The 16,897-nt window shown below is 37.0% G+C and overlaps 1 protein-coding gene across 2 annotated transcripts in view; it reads right to left on the bottom strand.

Moving 5' to 3' along the window:
- The window catches only part of LOC139480385 (metalloprotease TIKI1-like), a 98,700-nt gene extending 82,014 nt beyond the window's left edge, over positions 1–16,686 (bottom strand). For both annotated transcript variants that reach the window (XM_071263451.1, XM_071263452.1), the window contains exons 1-2: positions 16,311–16,686; positions 13,606–14,166 (exon numbers count right to left, since the gene is read on the bottom strand). In XM_071263451.1, the coding sequence (XP_071119552.1) occupies positions 13,606–14,166; positions 16,311–16,424 (675 nt within the window). In that variant the 5' untranslated portion in view covers positions 16,425–16,686. The remainder of the gene's footprint in view (positions 1–13,605; positions 14,167–16,310) is intronic.
- Positions 16,687–16,897: the final 211 nt, after the last annotated feature.

Genomic DNA, 16,897 nt, shown 5'->3' with positions numbered 1-16,897 from the left:
CTGGTCCAGACTTGATAATTTATAGACCGCAGTCATATAGCTAGAATATTGCTGAGTGCGATGTTACACAACAATTATCAAACGTTTTCGCCTGAGAACTAGATGTTTGCAAATTTGTTTGCTACAATTCCATGATAAAGTACTGATATCATGAAGTTGTTGTTCTCAATCAGCAATAAACCTTCTTCACTTAAAAAAATGTAAAAAAATACACCCACTTATGTTGCTAATCATGACATTAGCCCCATTTGCATCATCAACAATTCATGGCAACACCCAACAAAAAAACACTTACTTTAACACAGAAAATATACAATTCCCAACCCATTCCATTGCCACCTTAATGCCAGATAAGACATCAAACTGCTTAAATACATCCATTAGCGACACATCTAGTCCAAGGCAACAAAGATATGTCCTAATAAATCTGTTTTTCAAAGAAAAGAATTTCGAAATATTTGTGGCCAACTTGACTCCATGCAGTGCCCACCCAAAGTGTCTCCAGCCTGTCTATAAACCAACACCCCAAAAATGCAACTTTGCCGCACTTTACCACACAAAACTTTCTCTATCTCCCTCTTTAATCATCCTCGTCTGATCGACACCCGAGTAATTCTTCACCATTCAACGTCTATTTCACTTTCACTTGTGAAGTGAAATGGACACCTTAAAGAGAAGCATGCAACTAAAATTTGTCCATTCCACCTGCCATATAGTTCCGTTATCAGCCTCCCTCAAAGGAGATTCTATAAGGATTTTCTTTCTACAAAAATAACTTTTTTATCAAACTGAGGCAGACCACAAAATTGTAGTCTGATTAATATTATGAACACTATAGGACATTACTTTTTATGTCAGATTGCGTAATTCTTTAAGTGACATGAACAGGTTTTGTGTGCCATTGTTTTGAAAGTATTATTTTCCCCTTTTTTTGTTTGGGATTAAATGAATACCGTACTGCTTCATGCTGTGGGGACCCGTGAAGATCCCGGGTAGAATAGGTCTTCAGCAACCTATGCTTGCCTATAAAGGTGACTATACTTGTCGTAAAAGGCGACTAACGGGATTGCGTGGACAGGCTCGCTGACTTGGTTGATGCATGTCATCGATCCCAATTGCGTGGATCAATGCACATGTTGTCAATAACTGGATTGTCTGGTCCAGACTCGATTATTTACAGACAGCCGTCATATAGCTAGAATATTACTAAGTGTGGCGTTAAACAACAAACCATGCAACCAACCATCATGCTGTGGGAATGAGTGTTCATCTGTCCAAGTTTGTAACATGTTTTGACTGTAAAGTACAGGGAGGCATGGAGTAGCCTGGTGGTGAAAGCGTTGACTTGTCTTGCCGTAAACCTGGGTTCAAATCCCACATAGGTAAACTGTGTGAAGCCCATTTCTTGTGTCATCTGCCATGAAATTGCAGGAATATTGCTAAACTTAGAATAAAACCTTACCCGCTTTTTCATTCCCTATGCGCTATGTTGGAACTGTGTTTCTATATGGTCTTAAACAGCACAAACTCAATTACGATCAATGTTACAACATTCAAGGCCTGAGTAAAGCTTTCAAACGGTTTTATTATGGTAGACATTTGGAGGACAAATTGACGCATCAGTGGCAGAAATGATATTCGATGCAATTCCCTATTCTGACTTGTACCATATGTTCACTTGTTTTTCAGGCGAACAGTTGACTTGCCATTGCATGTGTTTGTGATGGTGACACTGGTGGGGTAGGATATGCTCACCTTTTCACGAACACCTGCTATCATAAAAAAATGACAGCGATCCATAAACACATGCTATGGTAGAGTCAGAATACAATGGACTCCATCATACAATGAATTTTATATGATAATGGAAATCTTCTTTTCATTTTTATTTGAATTAAACTTGCTGGAACTGCCCACCTACCCCATTCTAAGTTCTCTTGAACAAAACTGTAATCACTTAACTGAAAGACAGCAATACAATAACCTCCAAATTTGAGATAATACTTGGCCTTGAAGTTAACAACTTGTTGTTGTGAGACCAATAAGGCACAAAATAGCTAACGATCAAAGTGACAACAAGTTATCTCATCTTCATTTACCTTCCAACTGAGAACAAATAATTGCAATTTTTATCTAAGGAAATAAAGACATTTGTATCACAGCAAAAATCTATGCGAGTCGGTATGGCAAGTCCCCTCTGTTAAATACCTGTACCCCGGGACCTTCATGTGACAACACCCAGACAACTGCAGCCAGTGCACCTGATATAGCCTTACTCCAAGGCTCTACTGAAGGAAAAGTCCATGGATGTGAGGTAATTCTATCCTCGTAATAGGCCAGTCTAGATATGTGGACAGTAAGGACTCCAGTCTCTTATAGACACAACTTGTTCTTATTATTTACATAATCTAGAAATTATGGATTAAACTAATAATTATTGCCTTAGAGACTTGTGCAAGTCTACACCTGATAATACTGCAGTCATACCATATTTGTATACAAACGTAGAGCTGTTATCACAAAGGTCAACACATCAGATTTAAATGTTTTCTCTTAAAGCTCACATTGCAAATTAGGGACATGTTACATGTCAACAAAATTATTTGTAAAAATACTTTTCCCTGATGGTATGAACAAGAGTTCTCAAGTCAATGTTAGATTAATTGACTAAATATACCGAATATATTACTGTTTGTACAGAAAGTGAATGTATGTGAGCTACACCTGCATATCACATGTACAGAAAGTGAATGTATGTGAGCTACACCTGCATATCACATGTACAGAAAGTGAATGTATGTGAGCTACACCTGCATATCACATGTACAGAAAGTCAATGTATGTGAGCTACACCTGCATATCTCATGTACAGAAAGTCAATGTATGTGAGCTACACCTGCATATCTCATGTACAGAAATTCAATGTATGTGAGCTACACCTGCATATCACATGTACAGAAAGTCAATGTATGTGAGCTACACCTGCATATCTCATGTACAGAAAGTCAATGTATGTGAGCTACACCTGCATATCTCATGTACAGAAAGTCAATGTATGTGAGCTACACCTGCATATCACATGTACAGAAAGTCAATGTATGTGAGCTACACCTGCATATCTCATGTACAGAAAGTCAATGTATGTGAGCTACACCTGCATATCACATGTACAGAAAGTCAATGTATGTGAGCTACACCTGCATATCACATGTACAGAAAGTCAGTGTATGTGAGCTACACCTGCATATCTCATGTACAGAAAGTCAATGTATGTGTGCTACACCTGCATATCACATGTACAGAAAGTCAATGTATGTGAGCTACACCTGCATATCTCATGTACAGAAAGTCAATGTATGAGAGCTACACCTGCATATCTCATGTACAGAAAGTCAATGTATGTGTGCTACACCTGCATATTACATGTACAGAAAGTCAGTGTATGTGAGCTACACCTGCATATCACATGTACAGAAAGTCAATGTATGTGAGCTACACCTGCATATCTCATGTACAGAAAGTCAGTGAATGTGAGCTACACCTGCATATCACATGTACAGAAAGTCAATGTATGTGAGCTACACCTGCATATCACATGTACAGTAAGTCAGTGTATGTGAGCTACACCTGCATATCTCATGTACAGAAAGTCAATGTATGTGTGCTACACCTGCATATCACATGTACAGAAAGTCAATGTATGTGAGCTACACCTGCATATCTCATGTACAGAAAGTCAATGTATGTGAGCTACACCTGCATATCACATGTACAGAAAGTCAATGTATGTGAGCTACACCTGCATATCACATGTACAGAAAGTCAGTGTATGTGAGCTACACCTGCATATCACATGTACAGAAAGTGAATGTATGAGAGCTACACCTGCATATCACATGTACAGAAAGTCAGTGTATGTGTGCTACACCTGCATATCACATGTACAGAAAGTCAATGTATGTGAGCTACACCTGCATATCTCATGTACAGAAAGTGAATGTATGAGAGCTACACCTGCATATCACATGTACAGAAAGTCAATGTATGTGAGCTACACCTGCATATCACATGTACAGAAAGTCAATGTATGTGAGCTACACCTGCATATCTCATGTACAGAAAGTCAATGTATGTGTGCTACACCTGCATATCACATGTACAGAAAGTCAATGTATGTGAGCTACACCTGCATATCTCATGTACAGAAAGTCAATGTATGAGAGCTACACCTGCATATCACATGTACAGAAAGTCAATGTATGTGAGCTACACCTGCATATCTCATGTACAGAAAGTCAATGTATGAGAGCTACACCTGCATATCTCATGTACAGAAAGTCAATGTATGTGAGCTACACCTGCATATCTCATGTACAGAAAGTCAATGTATGTGAGCTACACCTGCATATCTCATGTACAGAAAGTCAATGAATGTGAGGGTGTAATTTCTAATCTGCTGTCAGCGATTCCATACTGCGTGATGATTCGTTAAAAATGTCTTTAGTTTCTCATTTCTGCCTGCACAGGTTTCAACCAGTATCATGTTTGTTGTTTTTGTTTATTTTTTATTATAAAAGAACGGTGGTTATCTCATAGGTTTATATAACTACATAACCCCTCATCACTTTGCTTTATGAAAAATTACAGAAATAATATATATTATTACTGAAAAAGTGGTTGGTAATTTAATTTTTTTTTTACTCTGTGTACTTTAAACAATGTGGGAGATGGACTATGTTTATTACTTTTGGGGGTGATATATACGCTATTGTCATGCTCTCTTGAAAGTCAGTTACATTTCCTTACCTCGTAAAATTCCCATTCATCACCTAGTTTAAAGCTAATGTCTGTAGGCTATTGTCTTGACGTTTCACAAAGTGGGGTCAGCAAAATGTATACTGTTTCAACACAAAACATTTTTCATTTTCATACAACAAGCGAATTTAGACACGAAAGAATGCTTAAGTCATGACATTCAACCTAGGTTTAAACTTTAACCACTTAAAAGAAAGATAACACAAAATAAGTAAAAAAATCATCTAAAAGAGTTGAAAAGCACAATACTTCAACTTCACGCTGCTGGATTCAAATATTTTCTTTTTTGATTAAAAGTAAATGTTTGTTTTGTAAATATTTAAAAATTTAAGCGCTCTTAGACATGTAGGCCTTATCACAACACGTATCCTGTCATCATCGGCTGTGATGTCTTTGAGTGATTTTGTCTATATCAAGGATATTCCTTACAGCGGCTCACAAATGTACGTCAATAAAATTTGCACGCTTATTCATATGAAAATCAATGCAATATGATACTACTGAGGTAACATGCTAATATGCAGTATGGGCGTATCGGCACATCTTCGTCTTCATTTCAAAGCAGGACAAAATTGTAACAAAACAGCATCACACAAAATGGAGATTGTTCTTTTTTCAAAAACCCATTATCATCCAAGTATTCAGAAATATTCATTTTTTAAACTCTTTTTATGGTTTTGTATAAAATATTTATGCAAATATTTTGTTACATTCATAAATATTCTGCTCAAGAATATGTAAACATTTTTATAACTATTTTTGCTGATAAGGCTATTTTTAAAATGTTTTAAAAAAAATTGTTTTCACCTACCCATAACAACTGTGGGATGGTAGCAAGGTCAGGTAAAATATTTAGCACTTTATTGTTACTCGTTTTGTTTATTATTGTAAGGACGATCTAAGTGAAAAGGATAGCGCGGTATCTTATCAAGCTTAAACCCACATTACCTTGCTGTTATCTGCATTTTTCCATATTGTTTGTGCTAGACAGTCGGGACATGGATTGTCAATAGGGTAACAAGACCCCAGGTCTTACCATATTTTGTAGTTAAAACATAGTACATGTACATGTTCTGGGGATAGTGTCATGCCTTGTAGGCCCCTATCCTGTATATCACTAATCACATCCTTGGTGGGTGAGACATTCGATACAATGGCCATCAAATGAGACCGACATTTAGTGTCACTCCAGATTCAAGGCATGGCTAAACCAACAAACATTTATATCTTTGTAATTATAAAAGTATCAACTTTTCACTATGGTGGTAGACATGGTAAAAGTATGTTTTAACTGAAAAGTTTTGGTTCTGTTTTTTGCAAAACGTAAATGCTTGTGATTCAGGTAAAATTCCCTTATAAATTTCTTGAGCAGGTAGAAAAATGTTAAAACAATCTTGACAGTCATATTTATTTTCAATCCTTATCCAATGAAACTCTTTCATCTGGTTTTTAGTTTTGTAAAAAGAATTTATCATCAAATTTCATTCAAACATCCAGTTTAATCTGATAATTCATGTGTACTCAATGCTCCCCAAACAAGTTGATCGCTGTTATCGATCGTGGTTACATATTGGTACAGTCTCAAGATTCATACATGTACTGACATTTTTTACACAAACATAAATTGAAAAGTATGAATTCTAAGATTTATCAAATAGTTGTGATGCTATTTTTTCCAATTAATATATGACAGTTTATATACAGGACTGCTCAAATATTCAGGCACAGATTTCTGCCACAGGTACATTCTGTGGACCTAAGTTCCAGCAAAATATTTTCAAAGAGCATTGGTTTAGAGAATTGGCCAACCTCCTTTCTTATGTCATGGGTTTTGGACAAACAGAGCAATACCCTATAATATACAGCGATATGCTTGATAATAAGTTCTCTCAATGTTAAGATATGTTAAAATCAAAGGTTTGCAAATGACATCATTAACAGTTAATTTGATTATCAAAACCAAAAATGTTTTCTTACAGCATGAACTTAATAACAGTTTATTACAAGTGCTATGACACTATCATAAGTGGTATGTCAGACACAGCTGTTGAATGACCAGATTAGTATGTAGATAAATACAACGCTTAAATATTCTGCTTTCATTTAACCCACCAAGCTTGCGTTCATAAGCTAAAAAAGAACATTGAATTTTGTAAGAAATTAAATATATACACATTTAATCAACAAACCAAAAAAAACTGTTCAAAACTGTCATGTCATAAGCTATGTTTTTCTTCGATGTTTAAACATTTTATACCATTCAAAAAAGTTAAAGAATACTCGATTATTTCATATTACTATGAAATTAATTTGTCATGGCAAGTGGTCATGGCATGACAGATTGACTATAGTAATATGACAGAATCAGGTGTTCTTTAACTTCTTTTGAGTAGTATACATAAGCCACTCATTTCTGATATGATTCACAAATTAACGCATCTACAAAAAACATTATGGAACAAAAAGATCAATCTCATAAAAATAAGATCTTAGTTCTCGCTACCGCTTAACAAAGATTTGAGAACACCCCATTATGGGTCACATCAGATCTACCTTGCGCGAACATTGACCGACCAATGGAATGCCTGACAAGAAGTCGACATTAGCCAATCAGAAGGCATAGCGAGAACTAAGATCTGATTTTAATGAGATTGCAAAAAGGATTAACCATACATTTCCGAGAACAAACCAGACAACTGTTTTCAACTTTGAACAGGATCAAAAGAGTCTGAATGCGATTCATCAAAATACCACCTTTGTCAAAGATAGTCGAGTTCATCAACCTTGACATCATAACAAATTAGCAAATGTCTGGCCCTGTCACAATGGCAACATATGTACTATCAATGCTTCTTTATTTGAGTACCCTCTGTTCCATGACTGTGTCATTGAAATCTTCCACTGTTAAACCACAGATACAATCAAATAAACCTTGTCTGCCATTAATTTGCCTCTTCCAAATTACACTTGACAGGTAAAGGAATCATCCCTTAGTCTCGCTGGCTTCTGGGAAATGGCCACATGACATGGAGCTTTTTAAAAGCCATATATTACATTCTAAATGAGACCCACCTTGGCTAAAACCTTGGTTAGATTTCAGGGATGAAACAAAGATTTCCTTGACTTACATTTCAGTCTGGAGATATTGTGTCTAAGCTCAGTCATTAATGTGTTTGCTAATGTTAGAATGCTCAGTACTTTGTCTCAAGCGATCAGCTTTTAAATGTTGGAAAAAGGTTGTTATAGTTCGTTAAGAAATGAATAAATCAAGACTGGCATTTGTATTACGAGTGTCACGATATACTTAGATCACCTGATGATATATATCATGGTAATTAAACAATAACATATGATAATGTGTATCTCACATATGAATGAATCCTTATTGGTAAAAACAATTTTTCTTAAATATGAAAATAAATGTTTTAATAGAACAACCGTTTCTTTCATATTACTATGTTTAATCTCCCTTAAACAGATTAACTATAGTAAAATGAAATAATAAGGTGTTCTTTAACTTCTTTTGAGTAGTATATATCATTGCCATCATTGCCACCATAATAATACACTTTTTAATTGATCATTACCAAAATACCAATGGGAATTCCCGGTAAGCATATATTCCCAGTATCCCATTCTTGTCCTAAGAGGTGACTAAATGGATCGGGTTGTCAAGCTCACTGACTTGGTTGGTGACATTCCAATTGTGAGGCTCAATGCTCATTATGTCAATCACTGGATTGTCTGGTCTAGACATGATTATTTACAGACCGCCAATATATAGCTGGAATGTTGCTGAGTTTGATGTTGAATAAAAAAAACACTACCATAATAATCATCATCATCATCGCAACAATCTCCCTTCATATACCCTGTAGAAACCATAACAGGCACATTCATCATCATCATCATCATCATCATCATCGCAACGATCTCCCTTCATATACCCTGTAGAAACCATAACAGGCACATTCATCATCATCATCATCATCATCATCATCATCATCATCATCATCATCGCAACGATCTCCCTTCATATACCCTGTAGAAACCATAACAGGCACATTCATCATCATCATCATCATCATCATCATCATCGCAACGATCTCCCTTCATATACCCTGTAGAAAACATAACAGGCACATTCTCAATTGCCAATAAGAAGTGTATCAGTATTGAATAGAGCAATACTGGCTTTAACGTCTTTAATGCTATAGTGTTACAACTAATGTTACAATATAGCCCAAGTTAATAACAGGGATTGGATAGGAATGGATAGGGTTAATTGAAGCTTGCAGGGACTCATCAACTATCTTATCAAACGTGAAGCTTCCACATATACCGCTATCAACAAATTAAGACCTTCATAATCCCCACCTATATCACCTGTCAAAAATAGCATTAGTGTAACCGACTTCATACAAAAATATTTTCATTCTGAAAACCCTTTTCTAACACATGAATTAACACACAGCATGTTGCCAAAGTAAAACATAAACATCTTAATGGAGGTTCATTCTCTCTCCCTGTCTGATTGGGGAAGGTAACTTTAGGACATTGATCCCACCAAGGCTCGTACAACTTGAAAATAACCCCCAACAGTCTGACATGTCAGATGCTTTTGAAGTTGTGATAACCCTAATTTATATTACTTTAACTAAGACACTAATCTTAGTAGTTCTGTATTCACTTGACAATATCATTCAGATATATCGCAGCAGGACAACATAAGCTTGGAGCTTCTTTGTGTTATGAAGATATATGACTTGTGTAGATACACAAGAAATGCTATCATACAGATTTGTAAATACATTAGGGAGATATTAAAAATATTAGGGGAATGAGAAAAACTGTTTGAATAGAAACTGTGCAGATGCTTGCTTGATCTTTTAGTTTGACTTGTTGTGACAACTTTTTAATTAAATTGTTACAAAAATATCTCATGTTATTTAATTATTTTAACATCATATTTTTTTACTCGAACTTTTAATATTTCATCTATTTTACATAACTATTTTTAGTTATATCTGATTCTTCCAAGAAATAATTATAGCTACAGCTAAATCATCCATTTGGAATCCTGTCATAGAAATCAAGTACTCTTGCAAATGTAAGATAACATTCAGTATATACTGAAAAACTTAGGATGATGAATATTTTGGGGGATATTTTTTTTAAGTGAAGACTGAGCACTTATAAAAATATCACCCAAAATATTTGTGATCCTTACTTTTTTGAGGAAATGCATTTTATTGATATTATTTCATTTCTACCTTGTTGGCTGGAGACATGGGACAATGACATCAAGCTCTATAACATGGCTAAAAGCACTAGGGTAGGTAGGTCAAATTGAAGAGGAAGGTACCAAAACGATCATGATTAATCTACCTGATAAATGGCATCAAGTGTTATATCATGATTAAAATCACCAGGTTGGGTATGTTCAAAATGAAGAGAAAAGTACCTACACAATGATTAATCTACCTGATAATTTTCAAAATATACATTTTAGATTAAACTGAATTCCAAACATCTTTATTATCTCAAAAACAATCATTTAATATTTTGAAGAAATTTAAAAAACACTAAACCCTGATATTTTCTGTCCTAGGAGCCTTATGAGTGAATCAGATTCACTCCTTGTAACTGTTAAGGCAATGATTATCTCACATTTTCCTAAAACATGTTCTAATCCCTCTACTTAACCATAAAGAGCTACTATTATCAACACCCGGGGACAAAAACTCCCACAGGTGTCGGACACAGATTATCCAGCCTCCATCAAGAGGGTTACATAGTTTCCGTGGTCCTCAATTGTCCCATGCGGAGTTTTCACTGATTCCCCAGAACACAAAATAGGCATTTACTCTTACAAATTTCCCAAGCCATACAGTCCTGTAGAACATAAAGCCCTTTGGCCATACACCAGACTGGCACAGGTCTTAAGGGACAATTAGCCCAGCAGGACATGCCTATTATAGCTGGTAGGGGTTAACCCCCCTACTGCCCCCTTACAACATCATGTGGAGGCTTTATATAGGCAAGTAGGGTTACAGTCACAACATAATGATTACTTTCAATATATTACCTTATTTTGACATTGTAGGCAGTGGGGCTCTTCTGCTTTGTAATTTACCTGTCAAGTTTAATTTTATTCATTGGTTTTATTGCATGTTGATATTGGTTTTATTGCATGTGTATATTCACTTGTTGACTTTTAAGTTGTGATTTACACCTTAATCAGCATATTACATGTGGAAATTATTAGGTGTGATAATAAAACATAAGCAGATACAATATTGGGTTGAGACTGAACTAATCTCACATTGTAATATAAATAATGTAATATATATTTTTGAGATTACATATGTATTTTAGAATATAGTGTATTAATAATTATTATTATTATTATTTACAAAGTTTATTTGTTATCATTTGTAAATGTCTGTACCCAACCCAAAGCGTATGTCTTGCACAATAAATAATTATTTTATTACATCTATTTGAGATTGGTCTTAGGACCTAAAATAATGTTCAAATGCAAAATTAAGAAAAAAATCACACCCCCACCCACCCCGTCGGCTTTACAATAAATGACCAGTCCCTAATGCCTGGAAACATCCCTCGCCGTACCCCGACTTCTCTGTCAGAACAGTCAACATTCCCAGCATGGCTGCAACATGCTTTCCAAAGTCAACCCAAACAATACAAGTGATTTCAAAGCTGACACACCTGTAAATTTGGTTTCCTACTCCGAAAAATAAACCACTTTGAGAGACACACAGGCAAGTTTATTCCCGACAGTGCGCTGCCAGCAGACACGGAAAACAATGTTTTTGATGTGAAACTCCAGTATCGTCCACATACCCACGTCTGTTTCAACTATCCACACTGTAACAATTTAAGACACAAGTTAGCATTCTTAGCTTGACTCCCTATGGCTACAAATACACCGTCCACATAGTTGAACAAAGTTACAAAGTGCTGGTGGTGATATATCTTATAACACTCTATGTTATCAAGTACGCTGGGTTTATTTCCAGAATAGTTTCATTCCGGGACGTATGATTGACGTTGTTAATTTCACGTTGTAAGTTTCAAAAGTAATTCACCGCAAAATTCGAACGTGGTAACATCGTATACAAAATTGCCCGAATAGTTAGACAGTTGTGAACGTTCAAATATATATATTACATATTCCTTACCACCAACTATGTAATGTATAAACGGGGATCAAGTTGGGGCCTTACTTGTGTATCGACTGACAATGCTTCAAATACCATCTGAAACACCAGCCCTTGTTCAAATCCCCAAACGCACATCCATGAGATATAGATATTATAAATCAACAATATTAGCTACTGGGTAAAGTTTCTCGAGTAGTTCTCAAGTAGAAGCTGGTATATCCATGACAGGACCGGTCATAATTTATTCCCTACTTGAAAACGTGGATAACTGTGGGCGGCTCCCTACCAAATACACATACAAGACAAGTAGCGACTTGGACCCGTCTGTCATAATAATCACACGCTATTGATATTTCCTCGTAATGACAACAAACGGTTGTACCAAAATACTAAAATATCACATCTGAAACGTATTTCAGTAAACGTAATTATTTATAAATATTGACTTTAATTTCGAGCTGAAATCCTTAATCAGCGTTTTCCTATGAAAAACTATCCATAAAATATTGATAACCACTTGTTTCGATGGTTTAACAATTACAACAGACACTATCAAATGCCGTCTTTCAACAATAAGCATTCGTCGTCAGAAGATTCGGGAACTGTTGCCACTGTTATCCCGCCTCGTTAACCACAGGGCAATTTCTTACACATGCTGTATACATGTCTAATTTGCCGATGCATATTCCGTTGGGTCTTTGCTACGTTAGGCCGCCAACCGTGACACCGTCAACTCCCATTCGCGGGCGAGTGCCTGCCATTCATTACCGCGCACCAAAACAATTTCACACGTTCTTATGAGGTCCTGAAAACCTTCCATTATTGTTTACTTTAGACTTGCGAGCAAACATCATAATCCACGGGTCAATAGCATTGACAAAATGTTAAAATTACTTATGAATGAATACAATTTTAACAAGGAAATGGTGAGATGTTTTTACAAAACAAACATTTTTGCAGCGTTGTTAAATTCTTTCCCTGCGTTTTATTGCCTTTCGTGGAGGAACAAGTGATAAACGTTGACTTTGATGAACATAAACCCATGTGGTCATTATTATGTCCCATAACTCGGCGACATTGACATCAGCATATACAAGCAACAACAAATATAAAAGCAATATTGTATACGTTGCATTCATTACATTCACTCTGCGAAACAAATTATTTTCACGTTCCTCCAAAAATACAGTTTGTCGTCAAACTTGATGACCAATAATAGTAATACACTTGAATGAACCTTTTGGACGCTATTCGAAGTCACACCGTGCGTGATAGCAGTAGTTAGTTAGCGCTTGCATACTCTAGATTGCGATAACGATCAGGGTTTGCGAGAAGTCTTGTTAAGAATCATTCGTCACCACTCGCTCCTTTCCGTAACCTGTATTCGGCTTGTCCCGGGATAACACGAGTTAATGACGAATGGTTGAGAATAAGAGTTATCCCCCCTTTAGTAAGGCCAACCGTTTAGTTCGTGTATTTACAAGATGAAAAGTATACGTATTCATTCATACTGGTGGTGTGTTCTTGATTCACAGCATACTAAACAACGCTTCACAATTTAAATACGATCATTTGGGATCATTTGTAAACATTTTCTTCTTACCTGGGAGAAATTTAGTTCGTTGAGAGGCACGCACTGTTCTTCGACACGTTCAACAGCTCCAGTGACTTTACCTATCCGTTCTGCCGACTGCGCAAGGTATAAATCCAAAACAGGGATCCCTCGGGATTTGATATCACTTTCTGTGAGGGAATTAACCATAAGCATCACCCAAACTGGTCGCTTCCTCTCCCAGTTTCCGGCAATAGCATTAAACAAATAGTCGGCATACAGGCCTCTGCCCTTCTGATCCGCCGACATCCACCCAGGCATCATGAGGCGGACATATTCTAAATGTTCCTTCAGACGGATATATATGTCCCTAGGTAGCACGTCCGAGAGATTGGCCCCATGGGGCAACAGCTGACAATTGGCAAGGGACGTGATGGTGTAAGGATCTGTCAAGTCCAACTCAAAGAATACGTTACCGGCTTGGCGAAATGCATGTTTGGTGTTGCTGGGAATGTAATCCCACACTCTTGTGTAGGGCACGTGAATTGTCCCGAAGAAATACGATGGCGGGTCGCGGTGAATTGTCCACAAAAAAGAGTTGAGTTGACTTTGCTGAAAACACACAAGAATATACAAGGTAAAGAATTGAAAATGAAAGACGGATCGGGTTACCGCTGTGAAAATATACCCGAGACGGTGGTGAAAAAACATGAATAAATTCAAGCCTTGGAAGAACGGGTTCTTTACTGATGGTTAACGGGGTACATATAAATCGGGGATGAGAGAACATGTAATCTTAGAGTAGAACAGCCGACGGTGAGATATTTCGTTGTGCAAACATATCGGATACCTTTGGTAGGGAGACACTGGTGATTGCGAACTGTGGGGAAGATGACAAGATTGTGAAGCCATTAACTCGATACTAAGAACCCCGTAACTATCAATACAAAGCCCACTTCAATGCACAGCTCATCGGGCTAAGCTTGTGATTTTGTGAATAACATATATTTCACGTCACGAGGTAGCAATGAACACGTAACAAGATCTTATTTGCCGGAGAAAATTAATAGACTCTGGTCGTAATTTGTCAAGAAAAAAATGTAACCTACATTCCTCGATGAAATTCGAATAATAGTGGCCGTTTTTTGTATGACAGCCTTTTTCGAGCAAATATTGCAAGTTTAAACTCTGATTAAATGTAGCATTATAATCAATTTGAGATATTATTCAACGCATGGATAATTTAATATTTTTTTCATTTTATAAATTATATTGATAGCGATAAAGGTGAAATTCTTAGTGAAAAAATAAGGGAAGTACTTAACACGAGCGTTCAAATCATAGCGTTATAAGTGCGCTGGCTTCTTGAATTCAGTGACCTCTTTTTAAGCTAGATTAGAAATGAGTGTAAAATTTACTTTATTTGTACAACAAGAACAAACACGGATTTTCTCTCAGTAACTGAGGGTCACAGTACAAGATCGAAATCACAGGAGTCCGGTTGACGCGCAGGGTCTAATACAAACAGAGAGATTGAAATATCATTCACGGCAAAACGAGTATACTGTGTGAATGGGCCCAGACAACGCGAATCTAGAGTATTGTGATTGCTGCGTCCATTCACAAGCAGGTTTTATAACAGGGAATTGTTGTTAAATGGGGAAATTTGTTATCGAGTGATCCGAGTCCATTTACAGTGCTGCATAAACTGTGCGCAGAAGCATTCGGATCTTCACCCTCCCACCGAGCCAACTTTTCGCGACAATTATACTCGTCCTGTAAAAGACACCTTTGAAAACGTATCAGGTTTACCATGTATGTCTCTCACAGTAAGCTACAACCCTAACCTGAATGGGATAATTCTATAGCTGTGACTATTTTCTTTCCCAGTTTTATCACGCTCATAGCGATGCAAGAGATAGTCGGACAACAGGAGAATGTTCCGTTTCTACTCCGGATATGTCCGACTGATGCCGATTGCCTTCTGGGTATACCCGAAAGAACCAAAGATCTGTTTTGGTAAATATTGTTGTACTCGCTGATTACAACCGCAGGTTATTTTCGTTGGCACAATACTCTATTCAACTAAAATTATTCTACTTTTGGCATGACTACAAACAAAACAGTTACGTTGTTTACAATGTCAACAAAATTAATGAAAACGTACTTAACAAAATCTCAGAAGCAAACACTGTGTTGTCTTTAGTGTTGAAATCTCTACGAAACAATAGATAGATATAACATCACAGAAATAACTCCAAAATAACCATCTTCTGTCAGATAGATCTGAAGCGATATCTGAAAGACCTAAGGTATGACACAATACATGCAGACATTAAATACAGGTTTAAAAACACTGCTTGATATAGCCTGAATCTTGCGAGACAGGATTCACACAATTCTTCAAACGGAGTGTTTCTAGAGTCAGTTCCTGCTTATTGAGACCGTAAAGTTTATGGATTTGAATTGAAAGGAAGTCATATTTATCAAAGATCTACCTTCAACATAAACACGGGCAGTTATGGGATAAAAACATTTTTCACATGCACGAGGGAATCGTTACCTCGTCTTAGACATTCACTGAAAACCATTGCGTTTCTACAAAATCTGTTTATTCCATTGCATGTCTTAAAATAAACTAAGGAATGATAAACCTAGAAATAAAATATATCTCCCAAGCTCATTTATGACTATGTCTGTTCCTCATTATGTAGTCTGTGTTTAGATATGGAAATTAAATTATTCAAAGTACTTACATCCTTCGAGGAGTCGCTATCACAGTTTGGCTTTTTCCTCGTGCCGGCCTCCAGTCGTCTTGCCATGGAAAGGGAAGATAGTATGAGTAAAGTGCACAAGACAATGTAGACCATCTTGACAAGGTTCCATGGATATATCCACGAAGAGAACCCTTCCTAGATACCCGAGGTAGTTCCAAATGCGCCGGTCGCCTAATAACGAGGGCGCAGGCTAGTGTCCAGAACCAATGTGCTCGGCCCTGGGGGGGACGAGGGTCAGTGTGAAGTGTTGTGGCTGAACTCTGTACACCGCTTGACAGTACTTTCACCGTACAGCGTCGGGCTCTCCACAAGAGCACATGTCCGAACGACGAGCCATTTTGTTGGACACTGATTATCACTCGCTGTCCGTGCTGAACTCAATCCATCGGACAAATTTTGACAAGTTAAATCGTCTTGATGCTCCTGGCATCCTATCGAGAGAGCTGGATATACCATAGAGAAAATTCGCCTGGTGCGCGCACTTCTCTCCGCTTCGTCTATTGGTTCATTGTTGACTAAAAATAGATTTTGTTTTGAGGAATGGGGGCGGGGGGTCCGACTGAAGC

The sequence above is a fragment of the Haliotis cracherodii genome, unplaced genomic scaffold (genome assembly GCF_022045235.1).
Source record: "Haliotis cracherodii isolate W230 unplaced genomic scaffold, xgHalCrac1.p SCAF_4, whole genome shotgun sequence".
In the NCBI taxonomy this organism is placed as follows: Eukaryota; Metazoa; Mollusca; class Gastropoda; order Lepetellida; family Haliotidae; genus Haliotis; species Haliotis cracherodii.
This window is presented reverse-complemented; position numbering and strand designations above follow the sequence as displayed.